Source organism: Hermetia illucens, chromosome 1 (genome assembly GCF_905115235.1).
Source record: "Hermetia illucens chromosome 1, iHerIll2.2.curated.20191125, whole genome shotgun sequence".
Lineage (NCBI taxonomy): Eukaryota > Metazoa > Arthropoda > Insecta > Diptera > Stratiomyidae > Hermetia > Hermetia illucens.
This window is the reverse complement of record NC_051849.1, coordinates 37,805,020-37,822,829: the sequence shown is the minus strand read 5'-3', so window position 1 is coordinate 37,822,829 and position 17,810 is coordinate 37,805,020. Positions and strand designations below refer to the sequence as shown.

At 44.0% G+C, this 17,810-nt stretch overlaps 1 protein-coding gene across 3 annotated transcripts in view; it reads right to left on the bottom strand.

The window, feature by feature from the left end:
* Window positions 1-17,810, bottom strand: part of LOC119646988 — a 49,281-nt gene that overhangs the window by 15,898 nt on the left and 15,573 nt on the right. For 2 of the 3 annotated variants that reach the window (XM_038047699.1, XM_038047700.1), the window contains exons 3-16: window positions 14,743-15,090; window positions 14,584-14,678; window positions 14,408-14,517; window positions 4,831-4,907; window positions 4,638-4,770; window positions 4,133-4,582; window positions 3,827-3,939; window positions 3,610-3,753; window positions 2,109-3,371; window positions 1,913-2,010; window positions 1,512-1,858; window positions 1,178-1,344; window positions 1,023-1,116; window positions 885-969 (exon numbers count right to left, since the gene is read on the bottom strand). In XM_038047699.1, coding sequence (XP_037903627.1) covers window positions 885-969; window positions 1,023-1,116; window positions 1,178-1,344; window positions 1,512-1,858; window positions 1,913-2,010; window positions 2,109-3,371; window positions 3,610-3,753; window positions 3,827-3,939; window positions 4,133-4,582; window positions 4,638-4,770; window positions 4,831-4,907; window positions 14,408-14,517; window positions 14,584-14,678; window positions 14,743-15,090 — 3,524 coding nt within the window. The remainder of the gene's footprint in view (window positions 1-884; window positions 970-1,022; window positions 1,117-1,177; window positions 1,345-1,511; window positions 1,859-1,912; window positions 2,011-2,108; window positions 3,372-3,609; window positions 3,754-3,826; window positions 3,940-4,132; window positions 4,583-4,637; window positions 4,771-4,830; window positions 4,908-14,407; window positions 14,518-14,583; window positions 14,679-14,742; window positions 15,091-17,810) is intronic. The other variant, XM_038047701.1, reaches the window with a different exon arrangement.

Here is a 17,810-nt window from a genome sequence, read left to right as displayed (position 1 = left end):
ACAGCCCTTCAACTGTTGCAGTAACAATTCGTGCTGAAATAATAACGGTCATTCTATTCTTCTACTCGCAGATTCCAATGATTTGATTGACCGAATTGCATGTCGTTTTAGTGGAGAAGCCTTCTTGTTTTGAGCCGAAGCTATGGTCATCGTCAACTGCACCTTATCAAAATAGTTTCCATATCCTAGGCTAGCGTTTGGGGATATTGAGGGGCTATTTGACGGATCGCACCCTGCTCTATGAGGACCAGGAAGAATGGCGCATAATCAATGTCTCGTCGGGGATTGCTTAGGGATCTACCCTGGTTCCAGACTCTTGCCTTTCAAAGATGCCTGATAAATTGCATTTGGCTGGATAAGAAGATTGTATATAGAAGATTCAACTCCCATCTCATTGTTCGAAATTTCATGGCGGAGAAAAATCATTGCGTATCGACGCCCGTGCGGTGGTGACTGCACTGCCGCGCAAAATAGCTGGGGGTCTTTTCTGGTGGGTGAGAGGGGTGAAGAGAAACGTCAGAAAGAGGGAGAGATTAAAATGTGATGGTGGAAAAAGTGGACCTGTTTTCCATCGCAAAGGTGATGCAACGCAGTACTCTCATCGAAACACATACGAATACATTAACCACATTGGTCACGAGCCAGTTAGCTACCTCGTCCCTACCTCAAAGATACCCAAAGACATTCCGTGACCCTTTGCAATTGGATTTGCCCGTCCTGCATACAGTCTTCTTGGCTGGAAATAAAACTGGCAATGATACTCTACCGGGGGTCGATTCCCCATTCTCTTGACCATAGCTCTAACTCATAAATTTGAATGCCACCTTCGAGAGAAGATGAGATTGCTAATGTCAATTATATCAAAGAATGTGAGTCATACATACCTTCTGTGTTCCGCACTCTGGATATCCTTGTTGTCCACTTATTTTTAGGACATTTACTGTTCCACCATTGCCACGGAAGAAGCACCTGAAGAAGGGGAAATATTACTAATTATTACTCATACGCCCCTCAACCCTTACCTGTCATAGAATCCGTAAGTGTATATCCTTCCAACAAAACCTTCAGGTGTTCTTAGTGTAAATTCCATGCCATCTTCGCTGCAAACTTGGGAGACTACAGAAAAACGAATACCATATTGAATCCAGGATTAAGGATTTCAAAGCGCTATACTTACCATCAAGACATTCACCATCATATCCATTTCGACCAGCACTCCTTTCATAGTAGTCGTACGCAGCCGAATCGAACATATTAGGGTTTTGTAGGTCCAATTCCCGGGTATCGCGATCACTTAGCTCGCAATTCGGCAAGTCACGATCATCATATGATCCAATAGATTCTCTGTGAGGTACGAGAAGTGGAGTTGGTAATAGTAAATGATGGATGAGTATAGGATTAAAGGTACAGGACATTTTTTAGGATCATGAGTTCGATGATCCCGCATACAATCATTCCCAATATTTGGTTTAGGTTGACAGATGGATTTTACAAACAAAAAGTGACCTTACCTGAAATTGAAACTTCTACAGAAGAACTCTCTTGAGTCTATACACTCCCTTTGACATTGCAACAGAGTAGGAACCGTGAATGATTTCCGGATAAATTGTCTTCTCATTTTGCGGCGTGATGCCATCTGCTTGAAGTTCTCCATATCATCGCATCGCGTTGGTTGTGGTCGAATGGGACCATACCCGCCGAATCCATCACCAGAGATAGCATTTATTGTATTATCGTAGCCTGATTGAGGTGAAGGTCGATAAGGGGGTTCAAATTGTGGGTACCCAGCGCCGCCTGGAGGTATGGGACGTCGTATGAAGCCTCCGTCATATTCCCGATCATATGAAGAGCCGTAACTCTGGAAATTGAACTGTTAGTTGGGGAAGAGGTTTCTTGCGAACTTTATTTTTACCGAATAACCTCGTCGTCCTCCATAGCGTCTATCGCTGCTGAATCGGTCATCATATTCTAGGTCGTAATAGGATGGTGGTGGCGGGAAGCGGTCATAGCCTGTGAAAAGTATTTTGTATTATGACAAGCTTTTCAACATTATGGAGCGATAGGCAAGTTAGTAGGCGAATTAGAGGAAAGTATCTGCACATACGTACCTGATCCGCTTGGGAATCGTTCTCTGTTGCCATATTTGTAAATATCAACGGGGAATCTATCACTACCCACTGGGAATCGATTAGGAGATGTAGGAGGGAACTTACTATCACCTGTTGGAGGAGGATATGGCTTATCTGAATCTGGGTAACGTCCTGGATCGACTATCGGTCTTCGGGATCCAGGTATATCTATTGGAGGGTATCTTCTTGGTGGCTCAGGAGGTGCAAATCGCCCTGGTTCCAAAGGAGGATATCCAGGCCGGCCAGGAGGGCCATCAATAGGATAAGACGAAGGACGATATCTGCTGTCTGGGAATCGACCGTCTGGTGGTCCATCAATTCCTGGGGGAGGATAACGGGGTGGGAAACGTCCGGGAGGATATCTATCTGGGAGGTCTCCACCTGGATAACGGGAGTGAGGGGAGAAACGCTCTGAGAATTGATGGAAGGCGTAATAGTCTCTACCGCCGATGTCTGGACGTAACGGCCTATAACCATCGTCCGGGTATCTATTGTCAGTGATTGGCGGATATCGCTCGGGCGGGAAACGATCTCTATCGGGAAATCTATCACCTCCACCTGGATAACGATCTCTATCGGGATAACGATCTCTATCGGCATATCTACCACCTCCACCTGGATAACGATCTCGGTCACGATCACGGTCACGATCATAACCGCCTGGATATCGATCTTTATCTTTGTCGCCGGGATAAAATTCTTCTGGCGGATATTTTTCATCTGGCGGGAATTTATCTCTGTCCATACCACCCATCCCCGGATACCTATCTCTATCTCTGTCCATTCCAGGATATCTGTCTCTATCCATACCTGGATATCTATCACGATCACCGCCTGGGTATCTGTCGCGATCCATGCCTGGCGGCCTGTCTCTATCCATACCGGGATAACGATCACGATCCATTCCGGGATATCGATCTCTGTCCATATCAGGATATCTGTCACCCCCAGGGTAGCGATCTCCTCCGCTGGGATAGCGATCACCACCGCTTGGGTAGCGGTCACCTCCTCCTGGATAACGATCACCGCCACTAGGATAGCGATCTCCACCACCAGGATAGCGATCTCCACCAGGCGGGTAGCGGTCACCCCCTCCTGGATAACGATCACCACCTGTAGGGTAGCGATCTCCACCAGGTGGATAACGGTCTCCCCCTGGCAAACGATCTCTATCTGAACCAGGTGGGTAGCGGTCGCCAGCTGGATATCTGTCTCCTGGATATTTGTCAGCTGGATAACGATCTAAAAAGAGTTAAGAGGGTTGTGCACATGTGAATTCTAACACGTTCTCACAGTGTTTTAGAATAAAGTATTAATTACTGTTTTTAATGGGAACTCTACTCGTGAGGTTTATATGAGTTACATCATTAATGATTGGAACTTCTGCAGCCTGATTTATTTCTTAGCCGCTTTAGCTCCATTTGTGAATTGCTCTAGGTGATGTTAAATTAAAATAAATAGTAGTTGAATTAATTCGTACCATAGTCTGGGCTCATGGGATGCTTGTCGTAGGGATATTTGCCATCGGTTGAGGGGTATTTACCAGGGAATCTATCTCGATCGCCACTTCCGGCATCTGGACGCTGATTTTGTCGATCATCATCTCCGCTTCCAACAACATTCACTGTAAATCAATCAGATTAGTGGTAACCTGATCCGTCGTACAAGTGCTAATGAAGTGATTTTAATAAACTCACGCATTAAATTTTCATAGTAGTCGTAATCGGCGTCATAAATAATCCTCATTCCGTCCCGCTGATTATACCTGCTCAGACGACACGTCCTGAATCGATCGCTGTACACGGCCGATCTGCGGAGAACCATTTTCGATATTTATGGTCAAGTATCATTAATTTTGTGACTATGAGCAACTGCCAATTCCGTTTTTGAACAATGGCCTAAATGGTCCATTTACTGATTTATGAACAAGATCTCCGGGCAGTCCAGCACCAAGATCAGCCAGATCGCTCCAGATCACCTAATGATTACATAAATCAACGTACCTGCATTGGAAACTCGTTTGCCGCAAGCACTCGTCTAAACATTCGCTCAAGGATCGTCCTGTAATTTCAGAGTGGAACTCTCCGCCGAGCCTTGAGTTTCTGTATCGTTGGAAGGCGGTATCTGGTCTGCGGCCACTCGAGAACAGATGGGAGGTTACTGAATTATCTGGGTAATCGGTGCCTCGTTCTGTGGGTGATAAGATGTATTGAGTTACGGGAGCGGTTATGGTACTAATAATGAATTTAACATGATTTATTTTAATGGAGTTCACCTTGCGGCAGTTTGAAATCAATTGGGGGTACTTACGGTTATCGAGGCACACTAAATCGTAGAAGTGATGTGTTGGACTGGAACTGATACTTATGTCGTCCTTTTGAGAAATTGAATCTTCTTCGGATAGAATACATTGTTTGGTTTGGTCATCGAATTCAACCGAGCGACAAAAGTATCTGGAACAGATTACAATTTAGTTTACTTTGAAGGGTCGGGAATTAGACAACACACTTTTCCGCTCTCAGGCACATGGTCTGACATTCCTCTAAGGTCATATTGTTGAATATGTCCACCTCAAATGGTCCGCCGAGACGTTTGTTCTCTTCTTTTACAAAGACAGCAAGACCATCACATCTTCTTTCGGCTGTAGATAGAAATGAATGTGAACTGTGGGGTCGAAAAATGAACTTTTTGATTTTCTTACCATTTAGGCATGTGTTTTCTAAGTAATCCGAGTTTGCATCGTCTTCTAGAAGTTCAGGATGTGTTCTTCGAGTAAAGCTACGGCAAAAGGCAATAGTCAGGATTAATTTAAGTGGTCATTGTAAAGGGTATTTAATGAAATTTTAATGGGGTCAATAGTTAGGGCTAAAAATAAGTCAAAACGAGGAGAAGAGCGGAACGCTGGGCGATATAAGTTGCAGTGACGTCAATGGTACTCGAACGAAAGCTGGATTAATTCAGGAGCAGCTTATTGATTAGGATAGCTCCCTGAAAATTATGGAATGCGAGTAATCACTCCGAAATCAAAAAAGTAACGACTTGACGAGAGCGGAGGGAGGCGAGTTGATGTCGACATAAAAAGCACGTGACCGTTGAATTAAGGTTGAGGTAAAAGAGGTTAAGTGTCCGGATGGCTCAAGTGGTTAGAGCGCTGGGCTGTCGTAGCGGAAGGTCGCGGTTCAAATCTCGCTGGGGCAGAGGAATTTGTTATCGTGATTGGATGTCGGACACCAGTCGACTCAGCTGTGAATGAGTACCTGAGTCAAATCAGGGTAATAATCTCGGGCGAGCGCAATGCTGACCACATTGCCTCCCACAGTGTACTGTGGTGTACCGTTACGGTCTTGAATGAAGTGCTCTAACACACTTCAAGACCCTGATCCAATATGGATTGTTGCGCCAACGATTATTATTATTAAAAGAGGTTAAGAAAAAGGTGACGATTCGCTCAGAAGCAATCTTCTATTCAAGCACAGATGTCTTGTGCGGCCTGGTTTGATTTACTTCAGGTTAAGGTTGCATAATGAGGCAAGTCGTCACTCGACCTCCTTGGAATGGCCGCTGGACACCGTCTTCGGAAGGGCCAAGGGTATGTGGGGCCGAGCTGGGAGTAGGTTCATCCAACTGACGAGGACCTGTGTGCTTGCTCGTCATGTTTTAGCAATAGCTTGGAAAAGGCGCTGATAATACCCCAAGCCAAGCGTCATGCGGACTCTGAATACATTAGGCACTCGGTGGCCGAGCTAGCCACGGTCATTTTGTCCGGAGCACTCTTGCGGCAAAGACATGAATTCAACAAAAACAAAAAAAAACGGACGATAAGGTGGTCATCCCAGGTGCAGCATCGGGTGATGAGCTGCCGGCATCTAGGTAGGAGACAAAAACCGTCGAGGGCAGTACAGTCGATGCAATTTGTAGCACTGCTGCACTGAAATCAATAAAAAGGTCCTCCGCGAACGAGATGAGCTGAAAAGAATGTCGGCCCGTGAAGCCAGCGCAGAATCGAAAGTCTACTGGAGTTGCGCTCGAAAGCCACTATCAAAAGGACATACATATTCTGAACAAGAAGGTGGTGGGACGAAAAGACCCTCGCTAAATAGCAGACGGTTGTCGAAGAATACAGCAGAAGCCGAAGCCTACGGCTTTCAAATGCAAACGATCTCAAGAGGAGGTTTTACAGCAAAAGAAGAGGAGTAGAGTAAGTAAGGACTCAGACGCGAAGCAACTTCTGCAAAAAGGGAAACAATAACGGTCTGCTGGCGAGGCACGAATTACGGAACCCTTCAATGAAATGACCAGGAATCACTTACGTGTAACTTCTCAGGCAGCAAACTGGCACCAGAAGTGTTGAGGCCAGGTTGTGGGGAATGGGCATTGAGCATCCTTTCGACGGCAAACAGGAACAGAAGACGTAAATTCTCTGCTTCGATTCCTCCCTAGTGGTCCGTGCGTTCCATGTCATAGTATGCGAGTACCAATTCCCCAGGGGCTTTTCCAGATCGTGCGTCGATAATATTAGCGATGGTTGGGAGGGCATAAGCCTCCAGGCGACCCCAAGTGAGGAGATTCCCAGGAGACTGGTCCCTCGCATCTGATTGCCGAAGAATAGCATGGACAAGGATAATCTCGTTTAATCCTTGAGTCTTCAAAATCCTAGAATCTCCATGGACGACTGGGTGGTCATCAAAGAGAAGGAACTCAGGTGAACAGCCAAGATTTCTGTACCGTATAAATGGAGAATGTCTGGAGGCACTGGAAAGGCAGAGTTTGAAGTGCGGTTCGGAGTCAGAAACGCAAAGGTGGAAATGGTCCTCTTCGCGAAATCGAATGACGACCTGTATCCAGTCGACACCGTCAGTATCCAGTTGACATGGTTCGGAAGGGACTGGCGCTTTTCTGTGTCTGGACTTCCGTGGTCAAACTGGAGCAAGTAGGAGCGGAGAAAGTGTATTTTTCCTACGCTTACGTGATTCACGACCGATTCGTTCCACCGGAAGAGCATTGGACGTTCATTATTGCAGTAAAGATGGGCAACCTGTTGATAGGCTGCGATGTCAATGTAAGACATTCGCTTTGGGACAGATGTGAAATAAATGATAGAGGTGAGCTTCTCTTTGACTTTATTATTAACACAAACCTATCATGTGTAAGAAGGACAGTGCACCAATCTTGAATTTCTCCGGTTCGGCGAACTGTAACAATTGGGAGGCGGCCCTTGATAGTAACTTGCTAAAGGACAATGGAACATTCAGAGCGGAGAACTGGAAATTGTCTGACCAGAGATCTTCCTCAGATAACATTTGGATACTTTTCAGTCTAAATCTCTTCAATTCTTGCAGAGATAACAGGGGGATCGATCGATTGCTTGGTTAAGTTACAGTTAAGTGAATAAACTTTCCGGTGCGCAAATTGGTATCGTTAGCATGGTAGACAAACTGGGGTTTGGAAAGGAAATTCGAAACCGCCTTCAAATTCTCGCTTCCTGCTAAATATGACAAGAAGACATTACCATTGTAGTGGAATGAAGATGCGTCCAACCACAGGAAGTTGACCAACATCTGCTACAGGCACAATTAAACAAAGATTGCTTCAAGATGTGCACGTCGGCCGTCAAGATTACTATGAAGCAGTCTTGGCTGGATTACTGTCAGAACATTGAAAGCACCAGCGAGTCTGCGCGATCCAATAAAATTCTGGCCGAGGAACATAAGAGCCTGTCTTTTCTTAAAAAGACGGAAGACTCCTAAACGGGATCTACCGGTGACACTCTGGAGCTGCTGGTTCAGAAGCAATTTCCCACTAGCGACGAGGACAGAGGTGCTGTTTGGAGGGTATGCGGTTCCAACCGATTGATATTCTTAAATTACCGAGGATAAAGTCGACTGTGGTAAAAATAGCTTCTCTGCATATAAATCTCCAACCCCGAGGGCGTAGTCGTGCCAGTCGTGCTATAAAACAGTAAGAAAGAGTTGCGAAGGAACTTTTTGAGATTTACCGTAGCAGCACTTCTTACGCCTACGTACCACATTCTTGGAAACGGGCCCTAAAGGAGGCATGCACGGTCATGAATCCTTGAGTTACTTTCATCCAATCAACCTTACTTCTTTCGTATTGAAAACCCTACAGCGCGTCTTTAACATCCACTTAAGGAGCATTATGGAGAGAACTCCCTTTTCCAAGTTTTAACACGCCTACCTACGAAATAATTAGCATAATTTAGCAGCCACTAGAGTACAAGGAATAGAGGAAGAATCCGTTAACTTTAGAACTAACATCACCAAGGAAGCTCTAACCAGAATATGATTGGAGGGGTATACTACACAGTGGGGAGAGAACTAGGAAAATCCAGTCTGATCTGGGAGATAGTCACTCGACCAGACCAAAATTTTACGCATATTTGACAGGCGTATGTTTACGACTTGGTGACATTAATGTCAGGGATGTTTCCCTCGGTTATGATAGAAATCATGGGGAGAGCGTTGGGAAAGGTGCGCCTGTGGGCTCCAGGATACGTACTAGGCACATATGGAACCAAAACGGAACTGACGCTGTTCACCACCAAGAAAAGAGTAATTGAATTCCATCTTCTGCGGCCAAATGAACAGGGACTAATTCTTGCCTTCAACGTCAAGTGTCTGGGTGTGATCTGGATACTAATTTAAATTGGGGTCTGAATATGGAACTGAGGGTTAACAAGAATGTATAGCAATACATCAATCCCTTTTGAAGGAAGTGAGGTCTTCAGCCAAGGTTTTCTGGACTTACACAGCTGTGGTTTATCTCGTCCTAATGTACAGTTCTATTGCGTAGTGGCAGGCGCTGGGAAAGAAGTACAGTAGGATGAAGCTTGACGATACCCTTCTTTCCCTGGACCTCCACAATTAATACGCCGTAGCGTGCAGTGCTATCAGGCAACGTAAGTCCAGATGGTGAACAGCAAACCCCTTCGGCTATAATAACATCCCAGATGAAGTACCTCGGGGATTCTAGACAACGGACTTTGCTGTGTGCTTTTCAACCAGGCAAGAGTGGAGATTAGGGGATGTGTTGCAAAGCGACGTGACATTCATCACGGACGGATCAAGGATTGTTCATGGAGTCGGTACAGGAGTTTTCTCGGATGCATACAAGATAGCTGAGTCGTATACTTTCCCAGGATTCATCAGTGTTTCCCAGCGGTAATACTAGGGATATTGGAAGCCTGTCGACGGTTGGGAATGATCCGACTCCTAAGCGTAATATGGCCATTCTGGCGGACAGCCAAGTGACCACTAAGGCGCTCTATTATAATCAGTGGCGTGATCTTCCAGCCTGGTGAACAGTTTAAAGTCTTGAATAGCTTGAACGGCGCGCTCAAATGACACGCTTCTCTTGGTTCCCAGTGATACGAACATAGAGGGGAATGAGTGGGCTGACGGATTGGTCTCGCGGAGCTCTGTTCTTGCAGTCACTTTGTGGATGCAGTCTGGAGAGGGCTGGGGGCGCAATTTACTCGCATTATAGCTGCTGACTTCAGATGGCGAAGACTCACCACATATACAAACTTAAGGAGGGTTTGGACTTCTTATAAAAAGACCCGACGACGACCCGAGGTTTTAAGGGGGTCATCCCGTGTGTCGGGTTGGAGAAATCGATTTTTTTTTTTTTTGCATGAATTGTATCTATATATAGTGGAGAATATGTGGGCGAAGGGATTTTCCGATATTCCGAGTCCTTGAGAAATTACAGGGTTAAACAGGTAAGGAGTTTGCAGCCGCGGCTTGAATACTCGATGAGAAAGAGCATCGAATCTTTTTTTACCTGTTAGTTTTTTACCTGAGCCTTATAAATTTGAACGCAGGTATAAATATAAAAATATAAAAAACCAATCAATTGTCTAAACTTATTTGCTGTTGGGAATAAAAGGGATAATCCAGTATAGAGTGACCACTAAAAGGCGTTCAAGTTATACTCAGTTATATTTTGTTGTAAGTATTGTGCTGTTTGTGTGTTCAGTGATTTTTTTAATTGGATCGTACGAAGGGAGATCGCTTTAACGTTCAACGTCATGCTCGCACTAAAAAACGAGTATTTCATGGGAATCGATACTTATCAGAGAAGAAAAAGGACTTCGCATCAACATCAGCAAAGAAACTTTTAGCAAGCATGCAATTGGATGTTCCAATTGCGAGAAGTTTTGTATATTGTATATTGGATTTTGCTGGAGTTTCTTTCGGTATTTCTGCGAATTTCTGCAAATAATAAAATATAGGTAGTAGTAAAAAAGGAATGCGTAGGACATTTCGAGAAAAGAATGGGAACGCGGCTTAGAAATGCAAAGAAGAATCACAAAGGCATTGGTGGAAAGGGGACTGGAAAACTTACTGATACGGTTATTAACGACCTCACTACATTTTTTGGGCTAGCTATTCGTCGACACGCAAATTCGATAGAAGGAATGAAGCAAGAAATTTGGGCAACTTTCTTCCATAAATGATCTACAGACGAAAATCCTCAGCATCAAAATTGTCCAGCAGGCAAGGACAGTTGGTGCAAATGGCGCAAAGCGGAAGCTAGAGGAGAACTGGATAGTTTTCACCACGAGAAGGCACCTTTGACTGCAGAAGTTCAAACAGTCATCAAACCAATCTACAAAGATTTGTTACGAGATGATCTCTTGAACAGATGTTTAGGAGCAGAGACCCAGGATAACAATGAGTCACTAAATGCATTGATCTGGACTTTCGCTCTTAAACACCTTCATTCTGGGGCCAAGGTCGTAGAAATAGCCACTTTTCTGACTGTAATTATATTCAATGAAGGATTCAATGGTATTCTCAAAATCCTAGTGACAATGGGATGTCAAGTTGGTCACATATGTCAGGTTTATGTCGACCGCCGTAATGAAGCGTGAATTTGGTGGTCCGAACGACGGTCGACTGACCTCGCTAAAAGAGCCATAATTGAAACCGGAGAGTAACAATCGGCCTTACAAGACTTTTTTAAAGAAACGGAGGGTGCTCTCTATGTACCAGGTATAGCAGATTAACGATGAGTTTAAATTTTACTATTGGTAATCACATTTAAATTTTCAAATGCGTTTTTCTCGAAACTGCATCTTGAAAATCGGCTGCCACCATAGCTCAAAATCTATCCAACCAAATTCTTTGAAATTTTCACGACTTCTTTAATACATATTTCTACGGTCCGCAAACTAGGATAATTGCAATCGGACGGGTAGTTTTTTTTTTATTCATAAATAAAGCCGGAAAAAAACATCAAAATTCAAAAAATTAAGTTTAAAAGCCCACCAAAAATTTGCCTTTTAATATTTTCTAATTATCCTAGTTTGCGGACCGTGGAATATTGTCCACATTAAAATTCCACTTAGTTTTTTTTCCTCAGATGAACACAGCGCCCTCCAGCGTGGCAGCAGAAAACCACCTTTTTTTGGAGATGGGTGCATAAATTGACATGTATTCCAAAAACTAGCTAAGATATGAAGCTGAAAAATTTATCACATATATTAGAGATATCAATAAGCATATGGTGAAAAAATCACGTTTCTATCTTTATCCAGTCTTTCAAAATAATTTTTCAAAAAAAGGCAAAAAAAACGGCCTTCACACGGGATGACCCCCTTAAGTCAGACGCGTGCAAATGCGTACAGGACTACAGGTGTCTGGAGGGGACTTGGCATACCTTAAAATTCGCACTGCCGAAGCTGCGAAGCGGGAAATCTTCAGGCACTTCCTTTGCAGGCTCGGAGCAGCCATTGATACCTGCCTACCTATTTATCTAAACGCTTAATATTCTCACTTGGTGGATATAATGTGCAAAATGTTGTAGAGAATCATTACAGAATGCTGCCTATCATTGAAAATGCCAATGGGCAGTTAGAGTGCCAGGTACGGTATGGATGACGCCGCCTGAAAGTATTCCAATACTGCAGTGATATTACAAACAGTGTGTGAACTTCTTGTTCTGAAAGAGGTTATGAATGACGGCTGTGCAGGTGACTTCACCTTGGTTACAGCCGTGCATCTATAAGGTGCGTAGGTCTACTTGACGGAGGTAGCGGGAGTGAGGAAGTCCTGGATTGAGCACTAAACAGAAAAACACTGCCGGTGGACATATAATTATCTCAAATATCTGTGGGACTTAAAAAAAGCAAAAGGAGACCAACTGCTATGCTATATTACCAAATTTCTCACAGGACACGAATAAACGATCCGCTCAAGAACAACTAGAGGTCGGAGCGTATAAAAATTTGGAAGATATTCAAGTTGAAAGAGAATTACCTTGCAGTTGCTCCGTAGTTGTAAAGATACAAATATAATAGCTGATGGAGGCAAGACGGAAGAAAGCTAAAAGAGTTTGAAATAAAACTCATCCTGTCAAGTAATATACAATATAAATCGTGATCTGCGGGAGTGGTTTTTAGTGGATGCAAATATTTCATACGCTCCCTCTCTAGTTCGCCAGCTGAGCTAGCCTGATTGTATTTGTTGAAGCTTTAGACACCTGCAGGTAGGATTAAAATGAAAAGACATATTGATCAGGACACCGTGCTCTATAAGGGCTGCGCCCTATATGGTAATGAAATTCTCCGTGTTTTCGCTTAATCCACTTCAATCCCAACGGGATTAGCGTAAGGGTCCAGAGGAATTCTTCTGAATTATCTCATTATTGCTGCCATCTCATGGATAGCTACTTTTCAGTGGCTTTTTAGAATTGAATGGTTAGCTTGGACGGGTTCACCCTTCTTGGCTTCATTTGCTGCAAGCTTCAAAGTGGTCATTTCTCTGATGAGACACATTGCCACCCGTTTCTCTCGCGCGTAATCCAAGTCCCCCTGAAGCTCAACTGGCCATCAACCGCCACCCCCAGGTACCTGATGATCGCTTTTGAAACGACTTCGGACCCGGATTTAGACAGTATTGTTTTTCTTGCGATTGGTAATAAGGATCACGCCCGTCCTTTTGCCTGCCAGGTTCAGTTTAACTATTCGTAATCGCGATTCAAAGGCATGAATGGTTTCACTTCCCACATCCTCGTTGTGTTTCGCAATTATCATTACCGCCTGGTCGTTTGTAAAACTAAAATTTTCCTCTTTTGTCATGCAATCCACCATACGTTATGTTCCATGACAGGGGCCCCGATGTGGCACTTTGGTATCACGCTGTATTCTCTTAGCGCGTCGCCCATCTGAACCTAGATGTATTTGATCCAAAGCCCAGTTGGGAGAATTAAATTAATTTAGTCAAAGTGCCCTCAATGCAACTTCACCAAGTCAAATTGAAGGCATTCCTGACATGTTTTCCATGGCGCTCAAGCCCAATATATCGCTGGATGGTGCGGAGGAAATAAGCTCATCTGCAGGGTAGAAGTAAAGCAACAGCGGAAGAGTTGCCTGGCACTTCCAAAACGTCGGCTATACTTTTAATTTCCATAAAAAACGGGCACTTGCCAAAAACGTATGGAAACAGTTGCTCCTCAAAATTAGTCAAACTTGCCATTAACTCACTAATAAAATATTTAATATAGTATGGCTAGCGTGCCGCAGATAAATGAGCAGCATTCGAGGTGGGAGGCGGTTAAGCAGCTGATCTTTCTTTGGATGGGAGACAGCGATATCGTATATTGCAGGTGGCCGAATCATCAAAGACTTGCAAAGCAAATATTACAATTTGTTCCACAGCTTGGAGACACTGATCTGGATACGCTTAGAGTATCCATCCAAGCCAAGAACAGCCTGCATGCCTTCCTGTGTCCGGCGATGACGATCTACTTATTGACAATGCAGATTTTAGGGTGGAAAACTGAAGCGCGTCTGATCAGAAATTGTTCTTGGGTCACAGTCTGAGTCGCGCTGCAGAGGTTTCCTACCCTTTTATGTATTGCCACCGTGGTGTAACGACGACCTGCCTTATCTCTGGAACGGTCGAGGGAGGTCTTCAGCATCTACTGCAGACGTAAATGCTGGCTGGCATACAAGGACAGGCTGAAGAGGGATAGGCGGTCCTGATTGGGGTATTGTCAAACTTAGAAAGTATTAGTAATTCTCCGAGATTCAGTAAGATTTTGATCAAGGAACATAGGAGCCCATCCTTTTTTGAAAATTCGGTGGGCTTCTGAATGGAATCTTTTGGATCTGCTAGTCCAGAGAGGAAGACCCTGAGCCAGAGCACCGATTGGAGTATATGCAGTAGAGAATATCGTATCGAATCGTGGCTAGTTACTGTGTCTGATTATGGAGACACCGATAAAGATTAAATAGTAAATTCGGAATTACTTACCGGCTTAAACTACAGGTGCGCAGGTTTGAATCATAATTCGCTGATCGACATACAAATGAGAATTCATTAAGACATTTATCTTCACAGTCTGAACGATTTGCGGCAGTTATCTGTTAAAAAAGGAATAGTATTTTTCGTTTGAAAGTGAAAGCTTTAAAATCATTCAGTGGTCTTACTTCTTTAATATCTGAGATGGGCAGTTTTAGTTTCTTCCTTGGATGCCTTTCAAACACATAACGTCGGCTGGGGCATTCTCTTTCGGGACGGCTTGCTGAGGAAGCCAGTTGATATATTTAGCACATTTTGTAAAGTTAATTTCATGATTTGATACTTACAAGTTAGACAAACTTCAACGAAGTGAACACTATTCGGGACCAGCATCAAATTACCAATCCCTTCTGGTGCAGCTTGCTCTCTTGTTAGGTAGCAGGTTGATTCTTCATATTCTGCACTTCCGCTAAAGGAAGCGATTCTGCTTCCCGGTTGGAAGTCAAAACTCGTGCATACTCGGACTAAATTATTGGCGGAGGTCCGATCTCGAAGACAGAGATCCTGACATTTCTCCAGAACTCGGAATGGTGGGGCAGTGTCGCGGAAAATATCATCATCGAATCCTTGTAATTGCTGGTTTGGAAGACGTTCATAGAGGACTCTTCCCAGGCCATTGTTACATGTGGTTTGTGCTGAAGGAGAAAAAGATATGATTAGCATGTGGAAATGTTTAATTGGAGGTTTGGTATCTGCAAAATTTGATTTGCTGCTGCTGTGTTCAATCGTTTGAATTCTTATTAGGCTATTATACCTGATGGCTGAACGTCGTTCCGCCGGTTTCGCTAAACCGAGATCGAATTCTAGCATGGATGTATATTTTTGTCTTTGCCCTGGTTTTGCTCTGTAGACTTACCACTTACAATTCGCACTGATAACAATGAAACTGAAGAGCAGTCTCATTGAAAAATGGAGGAGATAAACCAGCAGCAGAGACGGGGCGGGTGGTTTTGAGTGGTGATTTTGAGAAAATTTTCCAAGGTAACACACTGAATGAGCTTCACTTGAAAATATCAGTATAACTGTATTTCAGCATCTTGTGGCAGAAAAAAACGGAGTCCTTTGAAAGCGAAAGTATTTGTATCTTCTGCATTCGGAACTATCGTTGGATGGAGCTTGAATCAGAACTTAAACAGGCCCTATTCCAAAACACACCAAACTTTCCAGGTTACCACAATGATTAAAAAGAAAGGAGGCTACCTTCGCCGAGACCGACTAGTTCAAGCCGCGAGGATCCCTCAGGCGCTTGGATTTATGAAACTGCTAGTGCTGTCTCAATAACACAGTGTGTGTGGTACCAATTTGGGGAATAGGTCATCGGTAAGATACTTCACATTCTACTTTTCAAGTACGTACCGAAATAAGTTTGTGGTATTCCGGTCATTAGCGGGGGGCTTGAGATGTTAACACTGGCAATGGAACAGCGGTGTGGCAATTTAGGCGAAGCCACACACATTTGGATGAGAAGGGCCCTGCAATATGCATCGGGGCAAAGCCGTCAAGGAAATCCTCAAGGCCTTCGTATATTTTACTAAGGAAGTGAAAACTAACGCCTTTGATATCAGGTACCATCTAGCGCGGGGACTTGCTATTTCCTGGCTGGTCAGAAGAAGGTAACTTTTGTTAGGAATGGGAAGTGATGCTATCAAGTGCGCTCAATGATACATCAGCCCTTAAGAGTCCTGGAAAGGGCCAAGATAAATAGGCTACCGCCTCAGCGTGCTGGGGCGGGGGCTGTGTTCGATTTGAGCGCATCAACGTTGACATCACCGAGTTTTCAATGGTCGGCGAGTACAAATAATGCATTAAAATGATTAATTGATTTTATAGGTACACATTCGTCGACGCCCTTCTTAACAACTAAAACTCCCCTATGGCGTACCAAAAATGGTAACAAGTGAACAGAGCAGCCAGTTGGTATCAGCACTTTTCAGTGAGCTTGCAAAGTCTGTCGAAGATCCAAAAATGGAACAATGGCCCATCAACCATAATTAAGTGGGATAATAGAGCGTTAATACCACTCGGTGAAACCAGCATGTATAGGCTAACTCATCATCATCTGAAATGAACTCTTATCCTTGCAAACAGGACTTGAAAGTGTTAATTGCTGAGATGTGGGAAGGGTCCCCGGAATGATATCAATGCTGCTTGTGCAAAACGAGAATGTAGAAGGCTGTAAACCCAAACCCAAACTTCCTGGTAGAAGGTATCCTTCTCCGACGCTGCAGTTTCCTCTGTAAGGGCGTGAACATTAATAGGGCTTATATTACTAAATTTGGCTCACAAGCTCAGAGTGCATAACCGTTCGCTTATGTTTTGAAAGCCGATAACAGCAGGTTTCATTTTTTGGCTGACTAAGAAACTTACTCTGAGCACATGGTTTACTGGATGGCTACGATAATATATGGTGTAGTGACTCTTCTCCAGGAAATCGGTTCCCGCCCAACACATCCCCTGCAACGCTGTTACATCAGTCCTATATTGGGACAGGGTATCGGCTAGATGCTTGGCAGCACCATTTCTGTACAGGGAGCACAGGTTCCATGAGAAAATGGACAAATGATTATTCCGTTTTTGTTGCCGGGTTCGTCGTTGTGACATCCATTCATTCCGAGGCTCTTGTTGTGACTTCGTAACAAGTTGTTTTCCGTGTAGTGTTGTCAGTCCTACCCAACCCCCAACCTGGAGGATCAGTTTGTACAATTTGTCCCGTTTTTAGGCGTGAGGGACTCGCCGACATGGAATTAGCGGACTATAAGATATAATCAGTATTTATAAGCAGGCGGAGGGAGAAAGAACTATAATATCTTGGAAAGTGGTAGAGGAGAGGCTGACATTCAAAAGCCATCTCTTGGCGGTAATCGCTGGATCAAGGCAATCAATAAGGTTACTGCTATCTAAAGTGGTAATTTCGATATTTTTGTATGCCGCTGCAGAAAGAGTAGAAAGACGGTTCCACAGTAGATGAACGGCTGATTACAAAGATCGAATCATGCCCTAGTTAATGCACAACCGTGCTGGAAAACTTGGTTACCGTGGCACAAGTGATCTAAATTTGGAGAAAAAGGTGTTCAAGCGAAGTAAGATCTTGTCAAGAACACCAATATCGAACGCGAAAAATGATGGGCTGACGATTGGTGGAGCAGCCATACGGGCAATACAGTTGCTATGTCCCACCTAGGCTCCCATGTTAAGTTTGAAGACATATTGGACAACCTTATTCAAGACGCAAAGGAACAAAGTCCGAGGGTAATTGCCGGTGATTTTGATAATGCAAAAGGCCGAAGTCTACTAGAGGCGCGTGCTCAGTGTAAGTCGCTTTTGGAAAGGGGGGTTTACTTCAATCGTAGACTTG